Consider the following 24690-nt stretch of genomic DNA (forward strand, 5'->3'; position numbering starts at 1 on the left):
AATTTTACCTTAATTGATAACGTAAGAAAATTTTGTTTGTTAAGGATGACAATGAACCAAAGACCAGAAGAATTTTTAAAATTGGGTATAAACTGGTTTGCCCTCTTTAGAGCTGACCAAAATAGTTCATAATCATGTTCCTATTTTCAAACTGAAAAATTTTATATGAATATTCTCTGTATTTTAGCTAATTCTTAATTCATTTAAAGTTTAAAAATAATTTATATTAAAGTAAATATAAAATTAATATGCCCATGCAGTAGTTCTATATTGTTTTCTGGTTATGAATATAAGAATAATATAAAATGTGACATTTTATTTTCCTCATCAATTATGCAGATTACCCGTCGATTAGCAGTTTGCAACATGGACTGGGATAGATTGAAGGCTAAAGACTTGTTGGCTCTGTTCAATTCATTTAAACCTAAAGGTGGTGTTATATTTTCTGTGAAGGTAAGACCCTGATTTCACTTTGAAACTGATTCTCCCAGAATTTCAGTCATGTCTCTTTTTTTTAGTCATTTTTGTTTTTAATAAAGGTAAATTGTTAGTCAGGCATAACTTTAGACGTAGACCTATAAAAGCTTTTTTATTGAAGCCTCTGCTTTGAACAAGAGACTATACTTAAGTAGTCTACCATAGATTGGGCATCAACTCCATTTTGTAAAGAAAGAGTGTTGGTCTTATTGACCCTTTATCCTTCCCCTTCCCAGAGAGCCGTTTCTTCAAACAAATAATTTAATGAAGAGGGGAAAAAAATGCAACAAAACTGAATAACCATAAAAAATTTGATACCATCATCCTGTTAAGGGACAGGAAAGGTGTTTTCTCACAAGTCTTCTTTGGGGTCTAAATTTTTTTCATGTTTTTTTAAATGAATTTTTATCAGTAGCTTTAGTTTTTAATCACTTTTAATTCCCCCTAAATACCTTCCCTTAATCTCAGCTTTAATTTTTAAAAAAATTAAGAAAAAAAGAGAAAGCAGAAGGGGGGGTTAAGCAAAACTAATCATAAAGACAAAGTACTGACTTAAAAGAAAAAGGAGAGCTAAAACAATTCTTAATTAACTCCACTTTTAAAGTTTTCTGAGCCTTTCAGTATAAAAAAGCCCTGATGTGTGATTTCACTGACAGTTTAAACTGAGTATGATATATTCTATCATGTGAGCCTCACTATATCTTTTCATAATTCTTCCATGAAGAATCCAGTCATCTTTCTTCTAATTTACTTAACATTTCAATATTATCAATATATTCAGAAGTCTGTCAGTTTATTATTGTTGTTGTTGTTGTTGTTGTTATTATTATTATTATTATTATTATTACTGCTTGACCAGCCTACCTTGCATTTTAATAAACAGTCTTGATTTTTAATGACCATTATTTCTCCAGATAATCTCAACAAGGGGCAACTAGGTGGCAGAGTGGATAAAGCACCATCCCTGGAGTCAGGAGGACCTGAATTCAAATTTGGCCTCAGATAATTAATAATTATGTGGCTGTATAACTTTGGGCAAGTCACTTAACCCCATTGCCTTAAATAAATAAAAAAGAAAATCTCAAAACAAAATAAATACTAGCTATTGATCCCCCTTGCCAAAAAAAAAAAATTTCTGAAATCAGTTAAACAAAAACATTTAATGAAATGTTTCCAATCAATAGCATATGTAATTTCCTCTTTTGTAATTTATCTGTTTTTAAAAGAAAGGAAAATTGTGCTTTTTTATTTTGATAGTTTATTACCAGTGTTGACCAATGTAGTTAACTCATTTTGTTGACCTTAGTGATGTTATAGTCAAAGTGAGTATTGTTTTTTGATTCTTTATTCATTACCTCAATGAATTCTCCCATGTTTATCTGAATTATTCATATTTTTAATTCTTTATATTGCAGTAGTATTTTGTTACACTCTTGTATCACAATTCAGCCATTCTTAGACCATTTATTCACCCAGATTTGGGAGGACATTTTTGTAGAGTTTTCTTGCTGTCAGTAACTTCCGTGTCTATGTGTCTGTAGATGTATAGGTTGATAGCTGTAAATAAATAGCTATAGTATAGTCCAATTAGGATTTCCAGATTAAAAGATATGAATAAATTACTAAATTCACATTTATAATTCTGAATTTTTTGCTAGGATGAATGATCTGGTCAATTAACTGTTATTTCTTAAGTGCCTATTTTATGCAAGGCATTGATGAAGGTATTGGACCTACAAAAATAATAGTTTCTTATCTGAAGGAACTGCATTCTCAGTACATATAGGAGTAAATGCAAAACAAATTGGAGTAGGCCTCTTACAGCTAAGGGGTTCAGGGGAAAAAAATTCATAGAATTGGTATTGAATGGACCTGAGAATTTTAAGTAAGAAAGGAGTGAATTCCAGGTATGAGAGCATGCAAACAAAATGTAGCAGCGGCTAGGTGACTCGGTGGATAGAGCACCAGCCCTGGAGTCAGGAGTACCTGAGTTCAAATTCAGCCTCAGACACTTAATAATTACCTAGCTGTGTGGCCTTGGGCAAGTCACTTAACCCCCACTGCCTTGCAAAAACTAAAAAAACAAAATGGAATGCTGTACTTAGGAAAAATAAGTCTGCCAGTTTGGATGGAAAATGGAGTTTAAATCTAAAATGTAATAAAATTTACATTCAATAAAGAAGCTTGTAAGTATAGATTTAAAAGGAAACTAAAAAATCTTAAAGAATGAGCAGTTCAAAGAACAAACAGAAACAATCAACAAATTCATTAGAGATAATGACAACAAGACAGTTTAATCACAATTGGGGGAAAAGGAGTGAAGTCAAAGCAGTACTTAGGGAAAAATTTATTTCTAAATTCTTATATCAATAAAAAAGAAAAGTAGCAAATTAATGAATTGGGCATGTAATTTAAAAAACTAGAAAACAAATTTAAAATCCTCATCTTAAACCAAATTAGAAATCCAGAAAATCAAGAGAGAGGTTAATAAAATTGAAAGTAAAAAAAAACACTTAACTAAAAATAGAAGCTAGTTTTATGGGGGAAAAGGTTAAAAAATCATTGTATGATTTTATTTTAAAAAAAGAAACAAAACTATCTGTAATAAAAATGAAAAAGGTAAATGTTCAGTGAATGAAGATATAATTAAAACAGTTGTTCTGAACTAATTTGCCCAACTTTAGACTAGTAAAACTAACAATGTTAGTGAAATGGATACAAAAATATAAATTACCCAGATTAACAGAAGATGAAATTAGAATATTTAAATAATCCTATCTTAGAAAAAGAAATTGAACAAGCCATAAATAATGTCTCTAAGGGAGAAAGGAGACCCAAGACTAGTTGAATTTATAAGAGAAATATACTAAATATTTAAAGAAAAATTAATTGCAATATTGTATAAACTGTTTGAAAAAAATTAAAGGAATCCTATCATAGATCTTTTTTCACACAATATGATTTTGATTCCTAAACCAATAGAGCCAATAGGGAAAAAAACTGTAGATCAATTCCCTAATGAATATCAGTGCAAAAATTTTAAATAAAATACTAGCAGGGAAATTACAGCAATATATTACAAAGATCATACCATGGTCTGGATTTATAAGAATAATTGACCTTCATCAATAAGAGAAAAACCCAAAACTCCTAACAATATTTGAAGAAAAACTTCTGACAAAATATAGTACCCATTCCTATTAGAAATACTAAAAAACGTAAGTGACAGTGTAGTAAATGAATAAAACTAAAAGCAAGCATTATCTATATAAAGGATAAAGTAAAAGCCTCCCCAGTAAGATCAGGGATGATTCAAGGCTGTTATTTATCACCATTATTATTCAGTGTTTTATTAAAAATACTAACTCTAGCAATAAGATAAGAAAAATAATTTGAAGGGGGAAAATTTGCTTTTTGTTGATGATATAATGGATGGAAATAATAGGGGAAAATGGGAAAAGAAACTAATAAAAATAAGTAACCACTTCAGTAAAGTTGAAGGTTATAAAATAAAACCTATACAAATAATCAGAGATAGAGAAATTCAATTTAAATATGAACATAATGACATCTAAATGTCATCTAAATATGAACATAAAGACATCTAAATAACTGCAAATGCATTCACTGTTAATAGGTAGGTCAAATCACTATAATAAAAAAGATACTACTAAATTAATTTACTCATTTATTGCCACACTAAATTACCAAAGAACTACTTTATAGAGCTGGAAAAAAAATGATAGCAGAATTCATCTGCCAGAAAAAAGATTAAGAATATCAAGGGGGGGGGGGGGAGGCAGCTAGGTGGCACAGTGGATAGAGCACCAGTCCTGGAGTCAGGAGTACCTGAGTTCAAATCCGGCCTCAGAAACTTAATAATTACCTAGCCGTGTGGCATTGGGCAAGCCACTTTACCCCCATTGCCTTGCAAAAAAAAAAAATATCAAGGGAATCTATGTGAGAGAAAATGTGAAGTAAGGTGCTCTGATAGTACCACCTTTCAAACAGTATTCAGAGTTATGATCATAAGAACAGTTTTGGTATAAGAAATGTCCAAAAATGAAGCATGGTTGATCAGTGGCAAAGATTCGGGACACAAAAAATAGAGAAACAATTGAACATAATAATCTAGTATTTCATACACCCCCAAATACCAACTATTTGGGGCAAGAATTCGCTATATGGCAGAACTTATTGGGATAATCTCAAAATGGGCAAATGATTTAGACACAACAGGTGATAACAAGGAAGTAAGGGGTGCATGGAAGAATTTACCAGTTAGATCTATGGATAAGAGAGGGTACATCTCTCAGTCTGAAATAGAGAATCCATAAAATTAGGGAATTTTTGCACAACAAAAACTGATGCAACCATAATTAAGAAACCATTGCAACAGGTTTCTCTGATAATGATTTCATTTCTCAGACATATATAGAGCCAAGCCAAATTTATAAAAATAGGAGACTGTCCTCAATTGAAAAAAAAAATGGTCAAAGGATATGAATTGGCTGTTTTCAGAGAAAAATTGAAGTGTCATATAAGCATTTGAAAAAATACTCTAAATCATTATTGATTAAAGAAATGCAAATTAAAATTACTCTGCAGTGTCACCTCACACCCATCAAATTGACTTAAATAAGCAGAAAAGGAAAATGACAGAGGGAATGTGAGAAAATCGGTACATTGATGACAGTTGGTAGAGCTTTGAATTAGTTCATCCATTCTCAAGAACAGTTTGGAAGTTTGCCAAGAGGTTCTTAACAGCATTACTACTACTTGATCCATCCTCCAAAGAGATTAAAGAAAAGGGGAAAAAATATATATATGTACAAAAATATTTATCACAGCTCTTTTTGTGGTGGCAAAGAATTGGAAAAAGAAGTTCCTGCCTGTTAAGTGGGAAATGGCTCAACAATTCAAGATGTATGGGAATGATGGAACCTATTGTGCTGTAAGAAATAATCAAGATGGTTTAAGAAATAACTGGGAAGTCTTATGTGAAGTCAAGTGAAATGAGTTAAGCCAGAACAGTCTCCATAGTAAAAGCAATCTGCTATGAAAGACTTAGTAACTGATCAATAAAATGATCCACCATAAATCCAAAGGGCTCATCATGTAAAATACTATCCCCTTCAGGTAAAGAATTGATGGAGTACAGATTGAAGTATTTTTTCCTTTATTTGGTTGGGGTTTTTTCTCTTTTTGTAACATGGCTAATGAAGAAATGTTTTGCTTGACTTCATACACACACACACACACACACACACACACACACACACACACACACACAGATATATATATTCACTCCTTACTGAGAAGACAAGAAATACCCATTATATATATATATATAATGGGTATTTCTTGTCTTCTCAGTAAGGAGTGAAGGGAGAAAATTTAAAACCGAAAGTAAAATAAATTTACTCATTTAGTTTGGTTAGCAACTTAGTGAAACCAAGGGTAAATTTCAGAACAAGCAGCATTTGTGCATATGTAGTGTATGAGATATTATAATGAGTTTTTGGAAACTAATAGTTGTCAAAATGTATCTTGATTTCACCAAGACTTTACAAAAGCTAATGAAATTCTTTGAAATAGCATGACTGGGGCAGCTAGGTGGCACAGTGAACAGCACCAGCCCTGGAGTCAGGAGTACCTGAGTTCAAATTTGACCTCAGACACTTAATAATTACCTAGCTGTGTGGCCTTGGGCAAGCCACTTAACCCAATTGCCTTGTAAAAACCTAAAAAAAAAAAAATAGCATGACTATAATGCAGAAAGTGATAAGTTTAGAATTAGAGTCTCTGCCATTTGCCTATGTCACTTGGGCAAGTCACTTAACATTTCTCAGCCTCCATGACTACCTGTAAAATAAAATTGTAGGACCAAATGATTGCTGAGATCCTGTCCAACTTTGACTTTATAGTGAGATAGATATGTATCATCAGCAGGAAATTACAAATTTACGTGTTTGCCTCCCAGTTTTTTGTTTCTGGATATTTTAAATTACTTAAGACTATGCATTTTAGTGTGCTTCTAAGAATTAAATATAAAGGATTCCACATTAAGCAGAATTGTGTACTCATTCTGTCTATCAAAGGTGATTTGTGTCTTTTAAGCAAATTGTTTCATAATTTGTTCTTTGCATTACTTTTAGATCTATCCTTCAGAATTTGGGAAGGAGAGAATGAAGGAAGAGCTTGTTCAAGGACCTAAGGAATTACAAAGTATTCCTGAAGATGCTCCTGAGAAAGACTGGTACTAAAACTAATTTTTTTTAAAAAACAGTTTAAAAAGTTAAAATTAACAACCCAGATTCCATTATTTAAATTTTCTAATTATTTTGATAGGTTCTAAGCTAAAGTTTATTAACTGTTAAAAAAGAAGGGAGATGGGGAGTTGTCTGAGTAAATTAGTCATGATGGATTAAATCTGAAAGGATAATGGTTAAGTGACAATATCCTGGTGAAACTTGGTTAAGCTAGTCGATGTTCTTATGAACAAAAACATATCACCTTTCACATTGTCTGTAATTCAGTCTCATCTGTACTAGTCTTGAATGCAAGATGATTTTTGGTTTTCGCAAGGCAATAGGGTTAAGTGGCTTGCCCAAGGTCCCATAGCTAGGTAATTATTAAGTATCTGAGGCTGGATTTGATCTCAGGTCCTTCTGACTCCAGGGTGGTGCTCTATCCACAAATGCATGATGATCTGTGATGATTTTCAGAAATTTTTATTTTTAGAAAAAATAGTCTTTAAACTGCTTTCTGACATAACTGAAACTACTTCCCAAAATGATTTCAGTCATAAAAGGATGATCTTACATAGTGTTAATTTCTTTTGAACCACTAGATGGAGCTGTTAGCACCAGTTAGTAAAGCTTAACAGTAAATAACTGAAAGAAACCTCAGAGTATTTAGGATCATTAAATAAAACATTCATAATCATTAGGGAAAATTAAATTAAAGCCAATAGCAATTAGGAAAACATTTTACAACTGATGGAAAATTTGAATTTAGTGCAAATATTTTGCCAAATCAAGACTTTTTGACTATGCCTAATTTTAAACATATTTTGCTAATATTATGATTTCTTCCTGATTTCTTTTTGGAAACTATATTTGGTGATAAAAATATGTTCCTAAAGTATAATTAAATTTGTAGATAATTGTGTATTGAATTCTCAAATTGACTTTCTAGATGCCAAATTTCATTCATAATATCGCTTGGAAAGTTTGTGACCTTCTCAAGAAAAAATAAATTTGTTGCACTGAAGGATTTTGGGTAATAGATAAAAGCCAGATTATGAAAACCATGGTTTGAGGAAAAGTCTATTTTGTACATATTTTTCTTGGAGGATCTGTATTTATGTTTGTTTATGTTTCAAAAGTAAAGGCTTTTACTTAATTGCATGTAAATCCATTGAATATTTTTTTCTTTCATAGGACCTCTAGAGAAAAGTTAAGAGATTATCAATTCAAGAGACTAAAATACTTTTATGCAGTTGTAGACTGTGATTCTCCAGAAACTGCCAGTAAAATTTATGAAGATTGTGATGGATTGGAATTCGAAAGTAGCTGTTCCTTTGTAGATCTGAGGTAACTCCAGTTGTACATCTTTACTGTTTGTTTTGCACATTATTATGCAACATGACTTTTTTGGACCAAGATGGAGATCTTTATTTATATTAGTTATACTTTTTCTGGTATCTCATGGTTCTCCAAAACTGAATTTTCAATCATAGAATAGATTTTATGTCACCCCCCCCAAAAAAGAAAACTGATAGTAGGAAATTTCATGATGATAGATATGAGTCATATATTCTATTTGTTTTTAATACACATATATCTCATATATACATGTAAATGTATATAAATGTCTTTTGTCTTTATACTTCAAGTCATCTTTTTTCCCCCCTCATTAAATCTGCCTTTGTGACAAAGAAAAATAGTTAAACTAAAACATCAAATTCATCTGACATTGTTGTATGCAAGTTTGTCCTAAGTAGTCCTTCACTTCTCTCCCATCGTCAATCTCTATTTTCCAGGACCTTCACTGGTTTTCAGTTACTCTGGGTTCAAGATGGTATATTTTAATCTACATTCTTGTAGTCAGTGTATGCATTGTTCTCTTGATTTTGTTTATTTCACTTTGTCTTATTGCACAATAAGTGAAACTCCGTTATATTCATTCCATAGTTTTTGGTCATGTTCATTCATGTTTTGCCACATTGTTATTTTTGTTATTGGAATGGTAACCATCTCATTTAGATGGATATGAGGTGTGGTAACTCAGTTCCTTTATTTCTGAAGGGGAACAGTAAAGGGGAATGAAAGAGCAATAGGGACTGCTCTATTGTGTGTGAATAGTGTATTAACATTGCCTTTGGGTTCTGGCACTATTTTTACAAATTGCTCAGGCTTCACTGACTCAGAACTGAAAAACTTCAGATCATTTTGAATTTCAACTCTAAGGAAACAGGAAACTGAACTACTGTACCATTTTATCTTTAGACTGTTCTTTTTTGTTGCTTAGTAAACCAGTCTGCTGTGACACTGTCAATAGAAGTCAGCTCCTTAAATGCTTAGTTTTGTTTGAGAGCTTTGTACTCAAAGTGAAATATTTCAGAAAAGGGTAAGATATATTGTTTCAAAGACACTGACCTTTTTAATGTTACAGTGAATTTCAGATTTAGGAAAAAAATGTTTTTCTTGAACTTTTAAGATATTTGAGTATTGAAAAAAGACTTCTCTCATCAAACAAATAAGTGAAAAATAAGTGAAAAAACTGAATTTCCTTCCCTTTCTACTTAACAGTTTACAAAAGTGGATTTTTTTTAATTCAGTTATTAACTTTCAGTCATTTTTTAAGGTTTCATTCATTTCAGATATCATGAATTGATGAAAGTTAACTTACTCTTTACAGAGTTTTCTTTTACTTGTTTATTGGGAGAGTGCCATAAAGAATTTTAAATTGTCCTAGTGGAGAGGATAGAGCCTAGAAAATGTAATTAATAGCCATGAAAAAAAATGCATTTTATTTCATTTTGTTGTATACTACATGAACAGAACAAAATGAATTTTCTAGTGTCACACCTAAGAAAGCCCGTTTTTAATCATCCCTGAAATGCAAAAGCATTTCTTGTTAACTTGTATGATTGTTCATTTTGGACATATTAAATATGTTTTACCAGCTAAAATCACTTATTCTTGTTAAGCCCATACACAAGCCCATCTAGTAAGAAAATTTAATTTTCAAGCTTAATACTAAAAAAACCATTCCAAAAAAAACATTTTGTGGTAGAGCATAAACCATATGCTGCCATTTGGAAATATAGTATTACTATATCTGAAAAGTATAAGTCTTAAATATAGTCAGAGCATAGGGTAATTTCCTTTTTTTTACTACACCTTTTTCTCCTTTACATGACAACATAAGATTTTCAAAGTAACTGAAGTGAGCAAATTTGTAAAATGAAATTACTTCTGGTGGTTTTTGTACTCTTATTACTTGAGAAAGCATTGTTTTTTTCCTCCTAATTTTCGTGCATCAATTACAAATATTTCTAAACTAATTTTTGTTTATTCTGAATTCAGCAAACATCAATAAAATGTGCATATCAAATGTACATAATATATTGGGGAAAGGCAATATTATACATGAAATTCTCTATGTACAGGTTGCTTTTCTTTTTAAATATATAAGTTCAACCTATAGCTTTCGAAAACGACCTGTTTGTCCATCTTTCTTTCTGGACTTTATTCTGTTATCTTCTCTGCATTTAAAAAAAAATGCTTCTATGACGTCTTTTTTCTTTTTCTCCTTTTATGAGAAGAGAGGATTTCCCTGTTTTCCCTTCAACTTTCTACCCACCTACCCTGTTGGGAAAAAACAAAACAAAGTCGTCATATTAAATATTTGCAGTTAACAAAACAAATCTCCCTATTGTATCCAAAAATATATTTTAGTTTATATCTTGAGTTCATCACTGTTTTATCAAGAGCAGCTAACTGGCTTCAATCATTAGTCCTGTGGAATTAAACAAATGCTATTTTTTTTTCAAATAATGCATTTCTTCTCTGTAGCATGTTGTATTGGTTTTCAAAATGCCATGATATTGATGAGTTCATCTGACCCCTGTGACAAGATGTTGAGAAAAGAAAGGCAGAATTTTTTTTAAAATCCCTCTTATACAAGATATTCTTGATTATCTGGTCAAATGTTCTACTATCATTTGGTGCATGTGTACCTACACATACATAGTAGATTAATAAACTATTAAGTGCTTCACCAATTTATAATCCTAGAAACAGTCTATTTTTAAGGACTGCTTACCTTAGCCCCTTGTTGATGACTTCATTAGCTGAAGCAATCCATGAGACAAAATTTTAAAATGCCCCTTAGTCCTGCACAGCCCCTTCTAGCTCTGCAGTGACCAAGTGGCAGAATTTGTCAGAATAGTGAAAAAGGAAGCAGAAGATTTTGAGAATCTCTAAGGTTAGGGGCCATTGATCAACTTTAGCTGCTGGTGCTTTAGAATCTGAGACCACTAAGTAGACATGTTCTTAGAGAAATTCAATTGGTATCAATTTTGACATTTTCTCGATAAAGTCACAAGAGTAAGGAAAGTTGGAGTAAGGCAGGGATAGCTTACAAAATCTTCTTGGAAGGGTAACTAAAGGAGTTGTAGAAATTGGTTTTACTGTGTGTGCATAAGTGAAAAGAAACATTTCATTTTGAACGTCTTTTATGGCAGTGATTTAAGAAAAAGTTTTGTTAAAACATCATAGTAAACATCCATTAGAACTTGGCAAGACCCTCCAAATTAAATCAACATACTTGGATAATTCAATGAATTCCCTTTAAAGGTAGTAAACATAGAGGAGGACTTCAAATTCTTGTCTTGAATATAAGCATAAGACTTCTGTGTAGATTACAAGACTTAAACATCACCCATTCCTTACTCTAAAACTTCATATGCCAACATATTTGCCTGTGATCAGCACAGACTAAGAGATTTATAAATGAGCAGAAATGATTTATTTGTATCCTCAAAACCATTTCTATTCAGCTATTTGTGTGTAAGCAGATCATCAACTTGTTAGAGAGAAGTTCAAAATCAATATGAAGCCACATGAAACAAAAATGGAGTGTGTGCTTAAAACAACTTCAGCCTCATTGTTTTAAGCAAGTTGTTGATCCCAAATAATGCGAAAAAATAGATAAAGGGATCTGTAGTATCCCTATAAAAATTGTCTTATTGAAGTTTAACTGGTGTAAGTCTGTTGTCGTAGTGAAGATTTTTTTTAAAAGGCAAAAAACACCTACTCTAGAGTCAAGCAGAAAGAGATAACAACTTCTCTCATTATAAGCCTCCTCTTATTTAAATTAATCTTCTTGAGAAGAGGTACTGTCATCACCATCATCACCCTGCTTCTTAGCATAGTATTTGGCAAATAGTAAGTTATTCATGAAAATTTTTTTCATTCATCCATTCTTGCTATTTCTTGTGTATAATACTTAGTCTCCTAACTCTACTTCTTTTCAATGAATGGTCTCTCTTCCTATAATACACACCTTGCTTACCTCCATATCTCATTTATATACATGTAATTGGAAACCTTTGCTTTTAAAACATAAATACAACTCCTCTAAAAAAAGTATATACAAATTAGTCTCTTCAAAGAACACCTGTAGAAAATTCATTCTTGATCCATCTAGTTCAGAGTTTTTTAACCTTGGTTCTCAGAATTTTTTAAAACAATATTTTGATACTTGTATTTCAATATAATTGGTTTCTCTTATAATTTTTTTTGGCAAGGCAATTGTGCCTTGCCCAGGATCACACAGCTAGTAAGTGTCAAGTGTCTGAGACCAGAATAGAGGTCAGATCTTCCAAGACCGATACTGCCATGTTATCTTATATATTTGTTTTATGCATTTCAAACATTATTGTGAGTAGATCCATGGCTATCAAAGATGTCCATAGCTAAAAAATTTTAAGAACTCCTATTCTTGCTGTTCCCACTCCCTGTTCTTTTTTTTTCATTTTGTATACGCTTGTTTATAGCCATGATATCTCCTGTTATAGAATGTTACTTCCTCAAGAGAAGGAACAGCTTTTGTAACTTGGGTGGGTAAAGGAGTAATGTTAATAAGTGCTTGTTGAACATTCAGTTTTGATCATTGTATAGCATGGAAACAATGTAAAGACTGTCAGACTGCCTTCTGTTGGGGGTGGGGGGGAGGGAAGTGAGGTTGGGAGGAGAATAGGAAAATTTAAAAAATAAAAATAAAAAAAATGAGTGCTTGTTGAATGACTGAACTTGCCCTTTGTTGATTGATTGTACTTGCAAAGGGAAATGGCCTCAATCAAGTATACGATATAGAGGAGGTTCATGTTGAAGATGCCTCAGTTTTGAGGGCACTGAGAGGTAGAATGCAAACTTAGTTGTAAGACTTTGATGAGAAGGATTGAAAACTCAGTGAATTTCCTTGATGGCTTTTTTTATATTCTTTTTCTTTTTTAGGTTTTTTTTTTTCTTTTGCAAGGCAGTGGTGTTAAGTGACTTGCCCATGGTCACACAGCTAGGTCATTAATAAGTGTTGGAGGCCGGAATTGAACTCAGGCCTCCTGACTCCAGGGCCAGTGCTTTTATTCACTGCACTACCTACCTGTCCTGATGGCTTCTTTTTAACTCTTGCCAATAGCTCTTATTTATATTGATAACAGCTGGGTCCTCACTATCTCAAGATATTCCTTTTATACCTCTGAAACTGATTCATTATTCCATTCTGCACAGTGCCTTTTCCAAACCTTTTTATCCCCCCCCCCCCCCATCTCATCTGATCGGGGACCTTGACATTGAAAATTTTGAAGTCATTCAGCCAAGAACTCCCACTTTCTATCTGTTCCTCATCTCACATCCCTTCTACTACTATTTCCTCCTCCACCTGTCTCACATGAATAAGGTGGCTCTTCTCTGTACCAGGGCTGCCTATGTGACCCCATTCTGTCTTCTCTAGCAGATTGCCCCTTTCTCATCCCTTCTCAGTAGTCTTCATTTTCTGCCATTTTTGACTGCTATCTGTTATTTTGTATCTCATCTCTTTTATGGCAAAACTCTCTGAGATTAACAGTAGTTGCCTTCACTTTTCCTTTCATTCTCTTAATCCTTTACAATCTGGCTTCTAGTCTTATCATTCAACTGAAACTCCTTTTTCAAAAGTTATCTCATCTAATGACCTTATCTCAAATTTTTATCCTTCTTGATCACTCTGTGAATTCCCAGATCTACTTATTCAACCCCACCTTAAAGTATACCCGTCTCCAACTGCCTGTTGAACATCTCAAACTAGATATTCTATAGCCATCTTAAATTCAGTCAAAAGCTAAACTCTATCTCTTCCTAACTTTTCTATTACTTTTGAAACAATTGTTTGTATATCAGTATTGTACAAAATTTCATGAAAGATACATCAACAGAATCTTATTCAGACCTCTGATCATTAATATAAAGTGTGATATAAAGTAGGGAAACAAATAAATGTTCATGAAATATGGTTGCCCTGTCATGGCCAAAATCCAGTTGATAGGTGCAGTTAAATTGGAGATTCTATATTGACTAGGTTCTTTAGAAGCCTATGTTAGCTGATGACATTGAACCCTGGAGCATGACAGATACTTAAATGAGTTTATTATAAGTACTTAAAAGAATCTTACCTAAGCTAGATAGAAAAAGTTAAATGGATGAAGAATGTCTACTGTCAATAAATCTGTAAGTAAGCATCTATTAAGGATACTTTGTATCAGTCATTCCTAGATCTTGATACAAATGCAGTGAATAAAGTAATTCTTGTTCACAAAGAGCTTGCATTCTAGTGAATAAGAAAATATGTATACAAGTATATAGAAATAAGCATAAAATTAATAAATACAAGCTCAGTCTGCTATTCAGCTAGATGGACAGTTAAAAAAAAGCTTTTCCCTATGTTTATCTCAGAACCAAAAATGGACAATAATGAGTCCCAGAATTGAACAGGATACAGAAAGCAGTCTTCAGTGTCTTTGGAAAATCACAATTCTTTGGTTTCTCCATTTAACAAAGGCTCTTTTTAAAATTTTAACTCTATTCGCTCAGTGATGATATATGGCTGTAAGTCTTTGAATATAATACTCCAGAACTGAAGTTGAGGATCACACCAAAGTCAATGGGAAGCTGTTGGTGTGAACAGGCTAACACTATGTTACAAAGACTTAAAGGATGTCAACAGAGCAGTGTGGGATTTTAATGAAAGTTAGGCTGATCCCATGAGGAAAATTCAGTATAGTAAAAGAGTACATATATTCCACTGGCATAGACTAGATATTTTTAAAACCATTCAAGAAAGACATCCAGAGTGTTAGGTGGAAGCTCTTTGGCAGATTTAAGGGAAGGGTATATAATAGTTATATGGAATGGCTTTCTGCATCATTGGAGAGAATACTTACATCAGTGAAACTGAACATCCATTAGATATATCCAAGCAGATATCTTTGTGTAAAGTAACAACAACAACAACAATAATAGATAACCTTTATATAGCCCTTACTATTCCAGGTACTACCAAACATGTTGCAGTTATGTCATTTGATCTTAATTACAATCCTGAGAGGTAGTTGCTATTATTAACTCCTTTTTCAGATGAGGAAACAGAGGCGGGTAGGTTAAGTCGAGTTACCCAGTCATATAGCTAGGAAGTATTGGAGGCTGGATTTGAACTCCATCCATTGTGTGACCTATTTGTTTTATACATATTCATACTAACTGGTTTGTTAAGCTATTTTGAAAATGTTGATTGTTTTGATCTACATATACAATGAATATCTAAACTGTAACTAATGTAAAGAATCCAAAATTTTTGTTTATTGCTTTTAAATTTTTTGTGATTGTTTTTTGTTTTTGCATTTAAGGTTTATTCCAGATGATATTACATTTGATGAGGAGCCAAAAGACACAGCTTTAGAAGTGGATATAACAACATATAAACCCAAATATTTTACATCTGCAGCAATGGGAACATCAACGGTATCTGAACCAAATGTTCTTTAAACTTTCCCAATTATTAAAATATTTCTTAACTTACAAAAATATGTCAGTGATAGTTTAAACACTGCAAGATAAGATTTTCTACCCAAGACACTTCCATAACATTTTTGGAAATAAAGGAGGTTCAAAATAAACTACTGTTATGCAGTAGTCATCTGTCTTTTCTAGGAACCATGATGAGGTTTAAATAAAAGAGTCACAAGAATCATTTGGATTTGACTAATCACATGGGAGAGGAAAGGATTTTCAAGTTATTGTGTTTTTACTACTCTTAAATCTGGTTATCTTGTTGATTTTTTTCTCTTTATTTCACATTTTCTTTGTACTATCATCCCTGTATATGCCTTAAGCAAAAGTGGATGGCAAAATTAAGGGAAGATCATAAAATGAATGGAAAAATTAATAACATAGTTTGGGAAGCAATAATCTAAAAATGATTTTATCATGCCTTATGTCATAAATCTATATGTCCAAATTAACACAAATTCCTCATTGAGATGCTTTTAAATGTTTTACAAAATTCAGACTTAAAATTTTGCCATATGTTCCTGATTTCTGTCCATTTGGTATATTTTTTAAAGGTAGAGGTCACTTGGGATGAGACTGATCATGAAAGAATTAAAACACTAAACAGAAATTTTAAAAAAGATGAACTTCTTGATATGGATTTTCAAGCCTATTTAGCATCTTCCAGTGATGATGAAGAGGAACTAGAAGAGAAACACGGTGTGTCTTGATGTTTATTCTTCTAAAACCCTTGAGTGTATATTCATTTGCATATATAGAGGCTCTTGGCTGTTTTAATTATTCTCTGTGCAGAGAATTTTGGTCTCGGAAAATTTTTCCTCTTAAAGGGCTTTTGTTTATGTGATTAGAACTATCAGTATTTATCATGATAAAAATTTAAATGCTTTCATATTATTGTAAAACGAATTTTGGCCTCTCCAAAAAGGGTTCCAGGAACTCAGATCCCCTAACCACCCTCTGAGAATCACTGCTCTGTTGCAAAGAACGTAAAGATGGCTTATTAGATACATTAGATGATAATCTTCCTAGTTTGAAGGAGACAACAAACTGATTCTTTAGAGTAACCTTTATTCTTTCTTTCTCTCCCATATCCCATTCTCTCTCCTCAAAAAATCTCATCACATTTTTAGCAACCTAAAATTTTTTCACATTTCACTCAAATCTAGTGCTTGCTGAGATTAGAGTTGGGAGACACTTTGTCTCCCACTTATCAAAAACATATCAGGGCTTCTTTGTGTATTTTTATATTTACTAGATGAATTTATACATATATGGTACTATTTATACTCCTTATTGTTTGACATATATATGGTTTATAAAAGTGATATTCAGTCATCTTAACTTTATTAAGATTAAACCTAGTTTTCTTCAGACTGTAAGGCCCTGTGTCGCTGAACATTCTTACATAAAATCTTTTGAAATGTTGATCTTTAAATACCCTCTATATTAGAAGTTTTCATAAATATATTAGTACTATCACTAGTTGTAATATAGCTGTTGACAAAGGAAAGAGCCATAAGTTTATGCCATATATTTAAACTTTGCTTCTTTTCCTTACACATTCATTTTCCTCAACTTTGACTTTTGACTTATTATGCAGACATAAAGATGATCTTTCAAAAGATCTATTTTGAAAAGAACACAAAACTAAATGTCATTAAAAAGATAACTTTCTGTACCACTAATTATCTTTTATTAACAAAGTTGATCATAGTATAGTACTTCAGTATATGTTTAAAAATTTATTTGCAATTCACAAAACAAAGGAATCATTTTCACAATACAGTACAAAAAAAAAGATGATTACACATGAAATTGCAAATTTGCCATGTACAACTTGCTATTCCCTCCAAGTTACAACAGAATAAATTTGCAATTGGTTACCATGAGACACACACATATAGAGTATAGTAAAAATTAGTCTATCCATCTATTTATTTGTTCTTTCTCTGGATGCAGATAACATTTTTCTTCATATGTCCTTTATTTTTAGTTTGTATGTTTATAATGGTCAAAGTAATTTAGTCAGAGCTTTTCTTCATATCATTTGGCTATTACTGTATGCAATGTTCTCTGGGTTTTCTGCTCACTTTGCTTTCATCACTTTGTGCAAAACTTTCCATGTCTTTATTAGATCAATGAGCTCATCATTTATTATAGCACAGTAGTATTCCATCACAACCAAACACCATAACTTTTCTTTCTATGCTTAATAAGTCCTCAACAGTTTCAACTGCTTCACTCTCATTTCAGTTGTATTTTCCTATCTAAGCTATTGATCTCCCTGGAATAGCTTCAAATCTAATTCTCTATTATTACATATATCTGACACTATAAATGATTAGATCCAAGAGAGGTGTGTGTGTGTAAAACAATATATTAGAATAATATTAGAATGCCTATAACATGAAAGACAGCTGGCAGCATTGTGAATAATTGAAAATAGGAGACAGTTAAAATAGGTGACAATATTATTCATAAATATCTTTCAGAATTGTTCTTAAGTTGGTCAGTTAAATTTAACCCTAAAGTAATCAAATAACTGGGGCTGACATTCTTAAAAAATGTAATTGGCTTTTCATACTTGTTTTTACACCAGGGAAAGTTTTTAATATTTTCATCCTTGTGATAGAAAAACAGATTTTTTTCATGAATTTATGCAGTTTTTTTATGGAATTCAACATCTTTTATTTATATTTAATTAGTTCATTAAAATTGTTTAATTATTTAGTATTTACACCATTAGAAATTTAATACTGGAATTTTTTACTTTTTAGAGATCTTAAGGAGTTTCTTGATTTTCAGTTCTTATTACTACCCATAACTGAGTTAAGCATGTCATTCAGCATACATATAGCAGCTAGGTATTTACTCAGATGAACCCTGGGCCCTTTTCTCTTACAATATTACAGGTTGAACTTATATCCTGAGTCTACTTTCTATGTTTTTCTTTGTGCTGCTTTATTGTCATTTAATGAGAACTCCAGATGGATCCTAGGATTTAAAAGAGAGAGAGACCTCAGCAGTCATAGACTTTCATCCTCTCAGATTACAGTTGAGTAAACTCAGAAATTGAGTAGTGAAGTAAGCTGTCCAAATTTATTCAAGTGGTGAATAGGGGCAGAACCTAACTTCAGGCCTGTTGACTCAAAGACCAGCATACTTCTCATTATATCACAGATAAGGAGAGAGTATTATATAAAGGAAAGAGTTAAGAGGATCTAAGATCAAATCTCAGCTTGGTTATATAATACTGAACCTGGTTACTTAACTGTTATGTACACTCCTCCTCTGTAAATTGAGAGGATTGAACCAAGCAGCTTCTGAAGTGTTGCCCAACTCTAAATCCTTTCCAAAACTTGTAATATAAAATAAGTGGTGAGATTCTATGTAAAACTGGAAAGAATGGAAATATGCTTTTTTCACATAGATTGAAACAACAGATTTGGTGCTTCTGAAGAAAACTTAGAATTTTCAGCAGTGCAGCAAGAAGCAAGTAATCAGAAAAATTTAACATATCTTTTTTTTTAATTCAGTGTTCATTTGACTAAATTTTCAGCATCTCTGCTTAGCAAAGGTAATAGTGTTTTACAGGTGATGCCATTCATTTAAATATATATCTGCTTTTTTGATCATTGGACAAATATTGGCCAAAGTGACCACAATTATTGTATGTTCTTAGTACCTTTTACTTCCTTTATTTTCATTCCATCACCATCATTGCAGAGACAAGACTGTCGCATAAGATTTATGTTCTTTTTTTTTCTTTTTACTGTTTCCTCTACTACTGTGAGCCAAAAAAGTCATTGTGTCATGGTTATGCTTCCAGAGAGTAGACTTTCCATATTCATTTAAACCAGTCCTTGGACTGGTATATCAGATCCAGTACATCACCTAGTCCATACGCAAAGCCTTTTCACTTGAGGAGAACCTACTAGAACTTATCCATCACTGATAATCTTTTGAGATTCAATGACATCCACTATTTTTAAGTCCTCAGGATAGGATTTTATGACTTTATCTGGAGTTACCAAATCACAACTTTATTGTTATTCTTTGTGTAAAGGAAATCAGAGGATGTTAAAAGTATTTCAATTACAATGGAAAAATAGGTTACAGGTTGTCATGAGGGGTAAATAGAAGTGCTGGAAAAGTTGATTTGATGTTAGGTCTATAGGAAACAAGATATTTTGTGGAATATTTGGTGATACTGGTTATAAATATACAAACTATATAGACAGACAAATAGAGTATCAATATCTATTGCACAGGATAAGAAAGTAGAGATATTTCTCAAAGAACTTGGCAAGATACCCAGGAATGTCAGCATAACTTGATTCTTAAGTAACTTCATTTGGAAAGTGGGCATATGGGAGGATGGCAAAAAACTATGTTGAAAAATTTGTTTAGGATTGAGAAATGGAAAGAGACCAAAAGACTTTACACCTATTCAAAAGTCTCACTTTGGAAAGAGTCAAGCACTTCTTACTCTGGTGAAGCACCAAAAAATATCTTAAGCATGAGCATGTTTGAATATACACATATGGGCAGGCAAGGAGAACCTTATATTAATTATGTCTTATTTAACAGAATTATTGGGCACTAAGCACAATCCCAGTAATTTCAGAATAAGTAAATTCAGAAACTGCATTCTTTGTTTAGTGGATCAGATTATTGGTCAGAGCAAAAGTCAAAATCTATATCTTAATAGAAGATGAGGTAGCAAATTAATGCTGAATTAGAAGAAAAAGTGTTTTATTCTCTGAGCAGTTCATCAGCTCTAACTCCATTATAGTTAAACAAGTTGTTAAGTCTGAAAAAATAAGAAAAGAATAAAAGAAAAGACAGTTCATCTTTAATTCTTGGAGAATTGTGTCTGAAAGGTTTGGGAAATCAAACTTTCTCAGCTAGCAAATTTTCAAACTCTTTGCCAAGAAAAGAGTCTTTTCAGAAGCCAAAAGTAATACTAGTTTAGAATACAACCTCATTTAAGAAACCATCATGGAGATGAAAGTATTAAAAAGCTGTATTGCCTCACAAAAGTAGTTGGGGGGGAAAGAAGCCTGCAGAGAACTTGACATATATTCTAACTGACGTAATCATACAGAGAGTGATTTATAGTTGAACTGGAAGAAGGGCAACAAATAAATCTGAATTGTAACTGCTCTACTGACATTGCTATGGCAAGATTTTTCATCAATTCTAAAAGGGAAATCATTGAATTTTGACTACTGTCATCTTAATTGTATATTTTGAGACTGTGGTGATATTTTTAAACTGATTTCATCAGTGTATGGGGATCTTCCAGGAATGAATTTTCTTCACTAATGGAAATAAAATTGTCTTTGAGAGTTGCACTGGGAAGTTAAATAATATCTCCAAGGTCACAGTCACTGTTCAGCAAAAACAGGAATCTATTCCAGGTGTTCCTTACTCAGTAGTGAGCTTTCTACTGTCAGAGTGCTTCTCTTTGTTGTTGTTAAAAAGATGAAATCTAGAGTTGAAAATTACATCCTAGGGGTGGCTAGGTGGCACAGTAGATAGAGCACCGGCCCCGGAGTCAGGAGTACCTGAGTTCAAATCCAGCCTCAGACACTTAATAATTACCTAGCTGTGTGGCCTTGGGTCTCTTAACCCCATTTGCCTTGCAAAAATCTTAAAAAAAATAAAAAAATAAAAAGGAAGAAAATTACATCCTGAAGAAGTTAACAATAACGTCTGTCCTTCGTTTTTCAAAGAAAACCATGACATCAGGGAGGTGATATCCATGACAAGCCTGTGAATGGGATTTGAGTGAGGGGAGGCTCTGCTAAGTCACCAGTCTCACTTGCTCCTCCAGAGTCATATATGTCCAGTGGCCAGATATAAATCAGGATGCCCTGGATGTGAGGTATGTGACATGCCCATGGGTCACACAGCTAGTAAGTGGCAAGTGTCTTGAGGCTGGATTTGAATTCCAATCCTTACTTCAAGGCCAGTGCTCCATCCATTATGTACCACCTAATGCCCTACTGTATATGATAATATTGATAGGAAAAAGTGCGTAGATGATAATATTGATAGGAGAAAGTACAAAATACTCCATGGGAAAAAGAAGATTCAGAAGATTGCACATGTTGTCACATTCCTACTTTCCTGATTCTATGGAATCTTTCAACATGACCCTTTAAAGGGATCCTAAAACAAGGTACAAAAAAAAATAAGACTTAAAACTGCTTTCTACAAAAGATCACACTTTCATAGCTCTTAATAGGATGTTATAAATATAACACTCTGTATTGGCTTATTTCCCCTCTTAAAATGTATTTGACTTAGTGTAGGAAAAATGCAGCCTTTATAGATTTTTCTTAAACAAGAAAATGTGTTTAAATAGATGCCATGTTGGGAGGACAGGTTGCCTAACTTCCATCAATGATCCACTAATTATCATAAAGCAACATGTTATAACCATGGAAACATGTTTGTCACTACCAGAGAACATATTCTTTTTCAGTTTGGAAATAGATAGTAACAACCTATTAGTGATGTCACTCTCCAGGTTGTACTGCTTTTGGGTGGCAGAATTTTGACTCTTGTCAGGCCTAATTATAGAGAATCCTGAGGGATTCAAACTAGTAGTCTGGCCAAAATTAGTCTTGATTTGAGAGAAGAAAGTAACACATTCATTCCTTCAACACTTATTAATTAATGCTTTTACTAATACCAGACACTGCTAAGGACTTGTAACAAAAGACAAAAATAAAATTACACTTCCTTTTTTCAGGAAAAGAATATAAACACATGAAGAAATACCAAAAATATTCATGTTTATTTCTGAGGAACTCTAAGAAATGAGATTATTATAAGTTGTATTCTAGAAGAATAAAAAAGCCATACTGCTCTAATTACAACATGGACTTGAGCAGGCAACATATTAAGTTGGTCATTTTATATAGTTACTTAGCTGGATTTCATTTGGAAAATTATAGAGTATTTTTAATGATCCTAAGATGCTCTTCTGATAGATTGTTTTTGTTTTAAAACACCAATGTTCTATTGACAATACATCATACAAATAATGAAATTTCATGTCTTATTAGTATCAGGATTGCAAGACATTAGAAAGATGCATGGTGAGTTTAAAGATGCAACATTTGTTTTTGGAAAAATTTTTTATTTCATTTTTCTTTCAATTACATGTTAAAAACAATTTTTAATATTTTTTTTAATTTTGAGTTCCAAATTCTTCCTTTGTCTCTTTTGTAGGTAAGTTAGATATCCATAAATTATACATATGCAGTCATGTAAAACCTATAACCATATTAGCTGTGTTGCAAAAGAAAACATAAAAACCAAGAAAAATAAGTTTAAGAAAATATATGTTTTGATCTAAGATTTCATCAGCTCTTTCTTTTGAGCAGTATAGTATTTTTCATCCTAAGACCTTCAGAATTGTCTTGGATCATTGTATTAATTGTATATCATTGTATTAATCAAAATAGCTAAGTCATTGATATTGCCGTTACTGTGTAGTGTTTTCCTGCTTCTGCTCATTTCACTTTGCATCAGTTCATATATGTCTTCTGAAGCCATCTGCTACATATTTCTTTTAGCTTGGTAGCATTCCATCCTGATCATATACCACAACTTATTCAGCCATTTCCCAAATGATGAGTATCTCTTCAATTTCCAATTTTTGATTCAGCATATTTTAAAGAATAATTACCTTTAAAAGAATAATATAAAATGTTTACTAAAAAGTATACATCACCAGAAAAATTATTTGGAACGTTCAGCACTCAGATATAGGGGTGACAGATGAACAACTTGACTCCTTTACAGGTATTCATGAAAAATTAAAAGAACAAGAGGGAAAATCCCCAGCATATGGGAAAATTCTAGATGAAAATTGTGTAGTATAGAAAAGTATGAAGTGATTACACACTAGTGAAAATAATGCCCATTTCAGTGAGATCTGTGTCATAGAAGTATGCAGTACATGAAATTTTCTGAAACATTTTATCTTAAATATCAAGTTAATTAAAAACTTTCTTCAATGTCAGTGAGCATCTAGAAGATAAAGTTGGTGTACATTTTCAACTTATTTGATTGTAAAAATAGAACTCTTCTCACATGTTTTAACTCTTTGTATTAGAGAAAAACATACCTTTATATGAGATACCCCCACACTTCAGAGGTTCAGAAAGTAAAGTTTTATTACTGGAAAAAATCAATTTAAAGTAGGCCATCAGAGACTTGCCACTAAAATTTCAACCTGGAAGGATCTTGCTTCTAATTATGTTTTCAGAAATGAGCTTTTAATAGAAAGAACTACATTGCCATTTTGTTAATGTGTTCCTGATGTTTTATCCATCTAGTTATGGGATACATGACAGGATTCCATCCAACATTATTATTGTGGCACTAAGCACAACCAGCAAAAAAATGAATTTCAGCTGTTTGAATGGAAATGTAAAAGTATGATAGGATGGAAAGAATGTCCTGGACCATTTTTCGTTCATTTTTTTTTTAAATCTATAAAAAATTATATAAGCATTTTACCCATTTTTTATGAAAAGGTTACCTTCTTAGGATGTGAAGAAGTAAGCTCTGCTACTATTGGTGTTATACAATATTATATTTTCTACCTACTTTTCAACCACAAACATCTGAAACATCATTGAATATAATCAAGTGTTTGTAAATATCATATAAAATTATAGAATTTTTAACTTTACAAATCATATAATCCCATGGTTCTTAATCTGAGATCTGTAGTTTGTTATTAAAATATTTGGGTGGCTTTAATTCACATAATTGATTTCCCTGTTATTCTATACGGTTTTTAAAATCTGAAAAAGGATATATACCATAGGCTTTACCAGAATGCCAAGAATGTCAGTTAACACAAAAGGAATGAGATCTAGACTAAACTCTTTATTTTGCTTGGAGGGGGTAGCAATTCAGGGGTACTTCCAATAGAGCACACTCAATTCTGATTTATGATGTAACCATAAATCAGTTTTCAAAAATCAGTTTTAAAATTTTGTTTTAAAGATACAGATAGAGGGGACAGGTAGGTGGCACAGTGGATGGAGCACTGGCCCTGGAGTCAGGA

At 32.3% G+C, this 24690-nt stretch overlaps 1 protein-coding gene across 2 annotated transcripts in view; it reads left to right on the forward strand.

Annotated features, from left to right (window-relative positions):
- Positions 1–24690, forward strand: part of ESF1 (ESF1 nucleolar pre-rRNA processing protein homolog) — an 85074-nt gene that overhangs the window by 9928 nt on the left and 50456 nt on the right. For both annotated transcript variants that reach the window (XM_074209422.1, XM_074209423.1), the window contains exons 4-8: positions 340–453; positions 6636–6736; positions 7923–8075; positions 15431–15545; positions 16148–16292. In XM_074209422.1, the coding sequence (XP_074065523.1) occupies positions 340–453; positions 6636–6736; positions 7923–8075; positions 15431–15545; positions 16148–16292 (628 nt within the window). The remainder of the gene's footprint in view (positions 1–339; positions 454–6635; positions 6737–7922; positions 8076–15430; positions 15546–16147; positions 16293–24690) is intronic.

The sequence above is a fragment of the Macrotis lagotis genome, chromosome 1, assembly GCF_037893015.1.
Source record: "Macrotis lagotis isolate mMagLag1 chromosome 1, bilby.v1.9.chrom.fasta, whole genome shotgun sequence".
Classification (NCBI taxonomy): domain Eukaryota; kingdom Metazoa; phylum Chordata; class Mammalia; order Peramelemorphia; family Peramelidae; genus Macrotis; species Macrotis lagotis.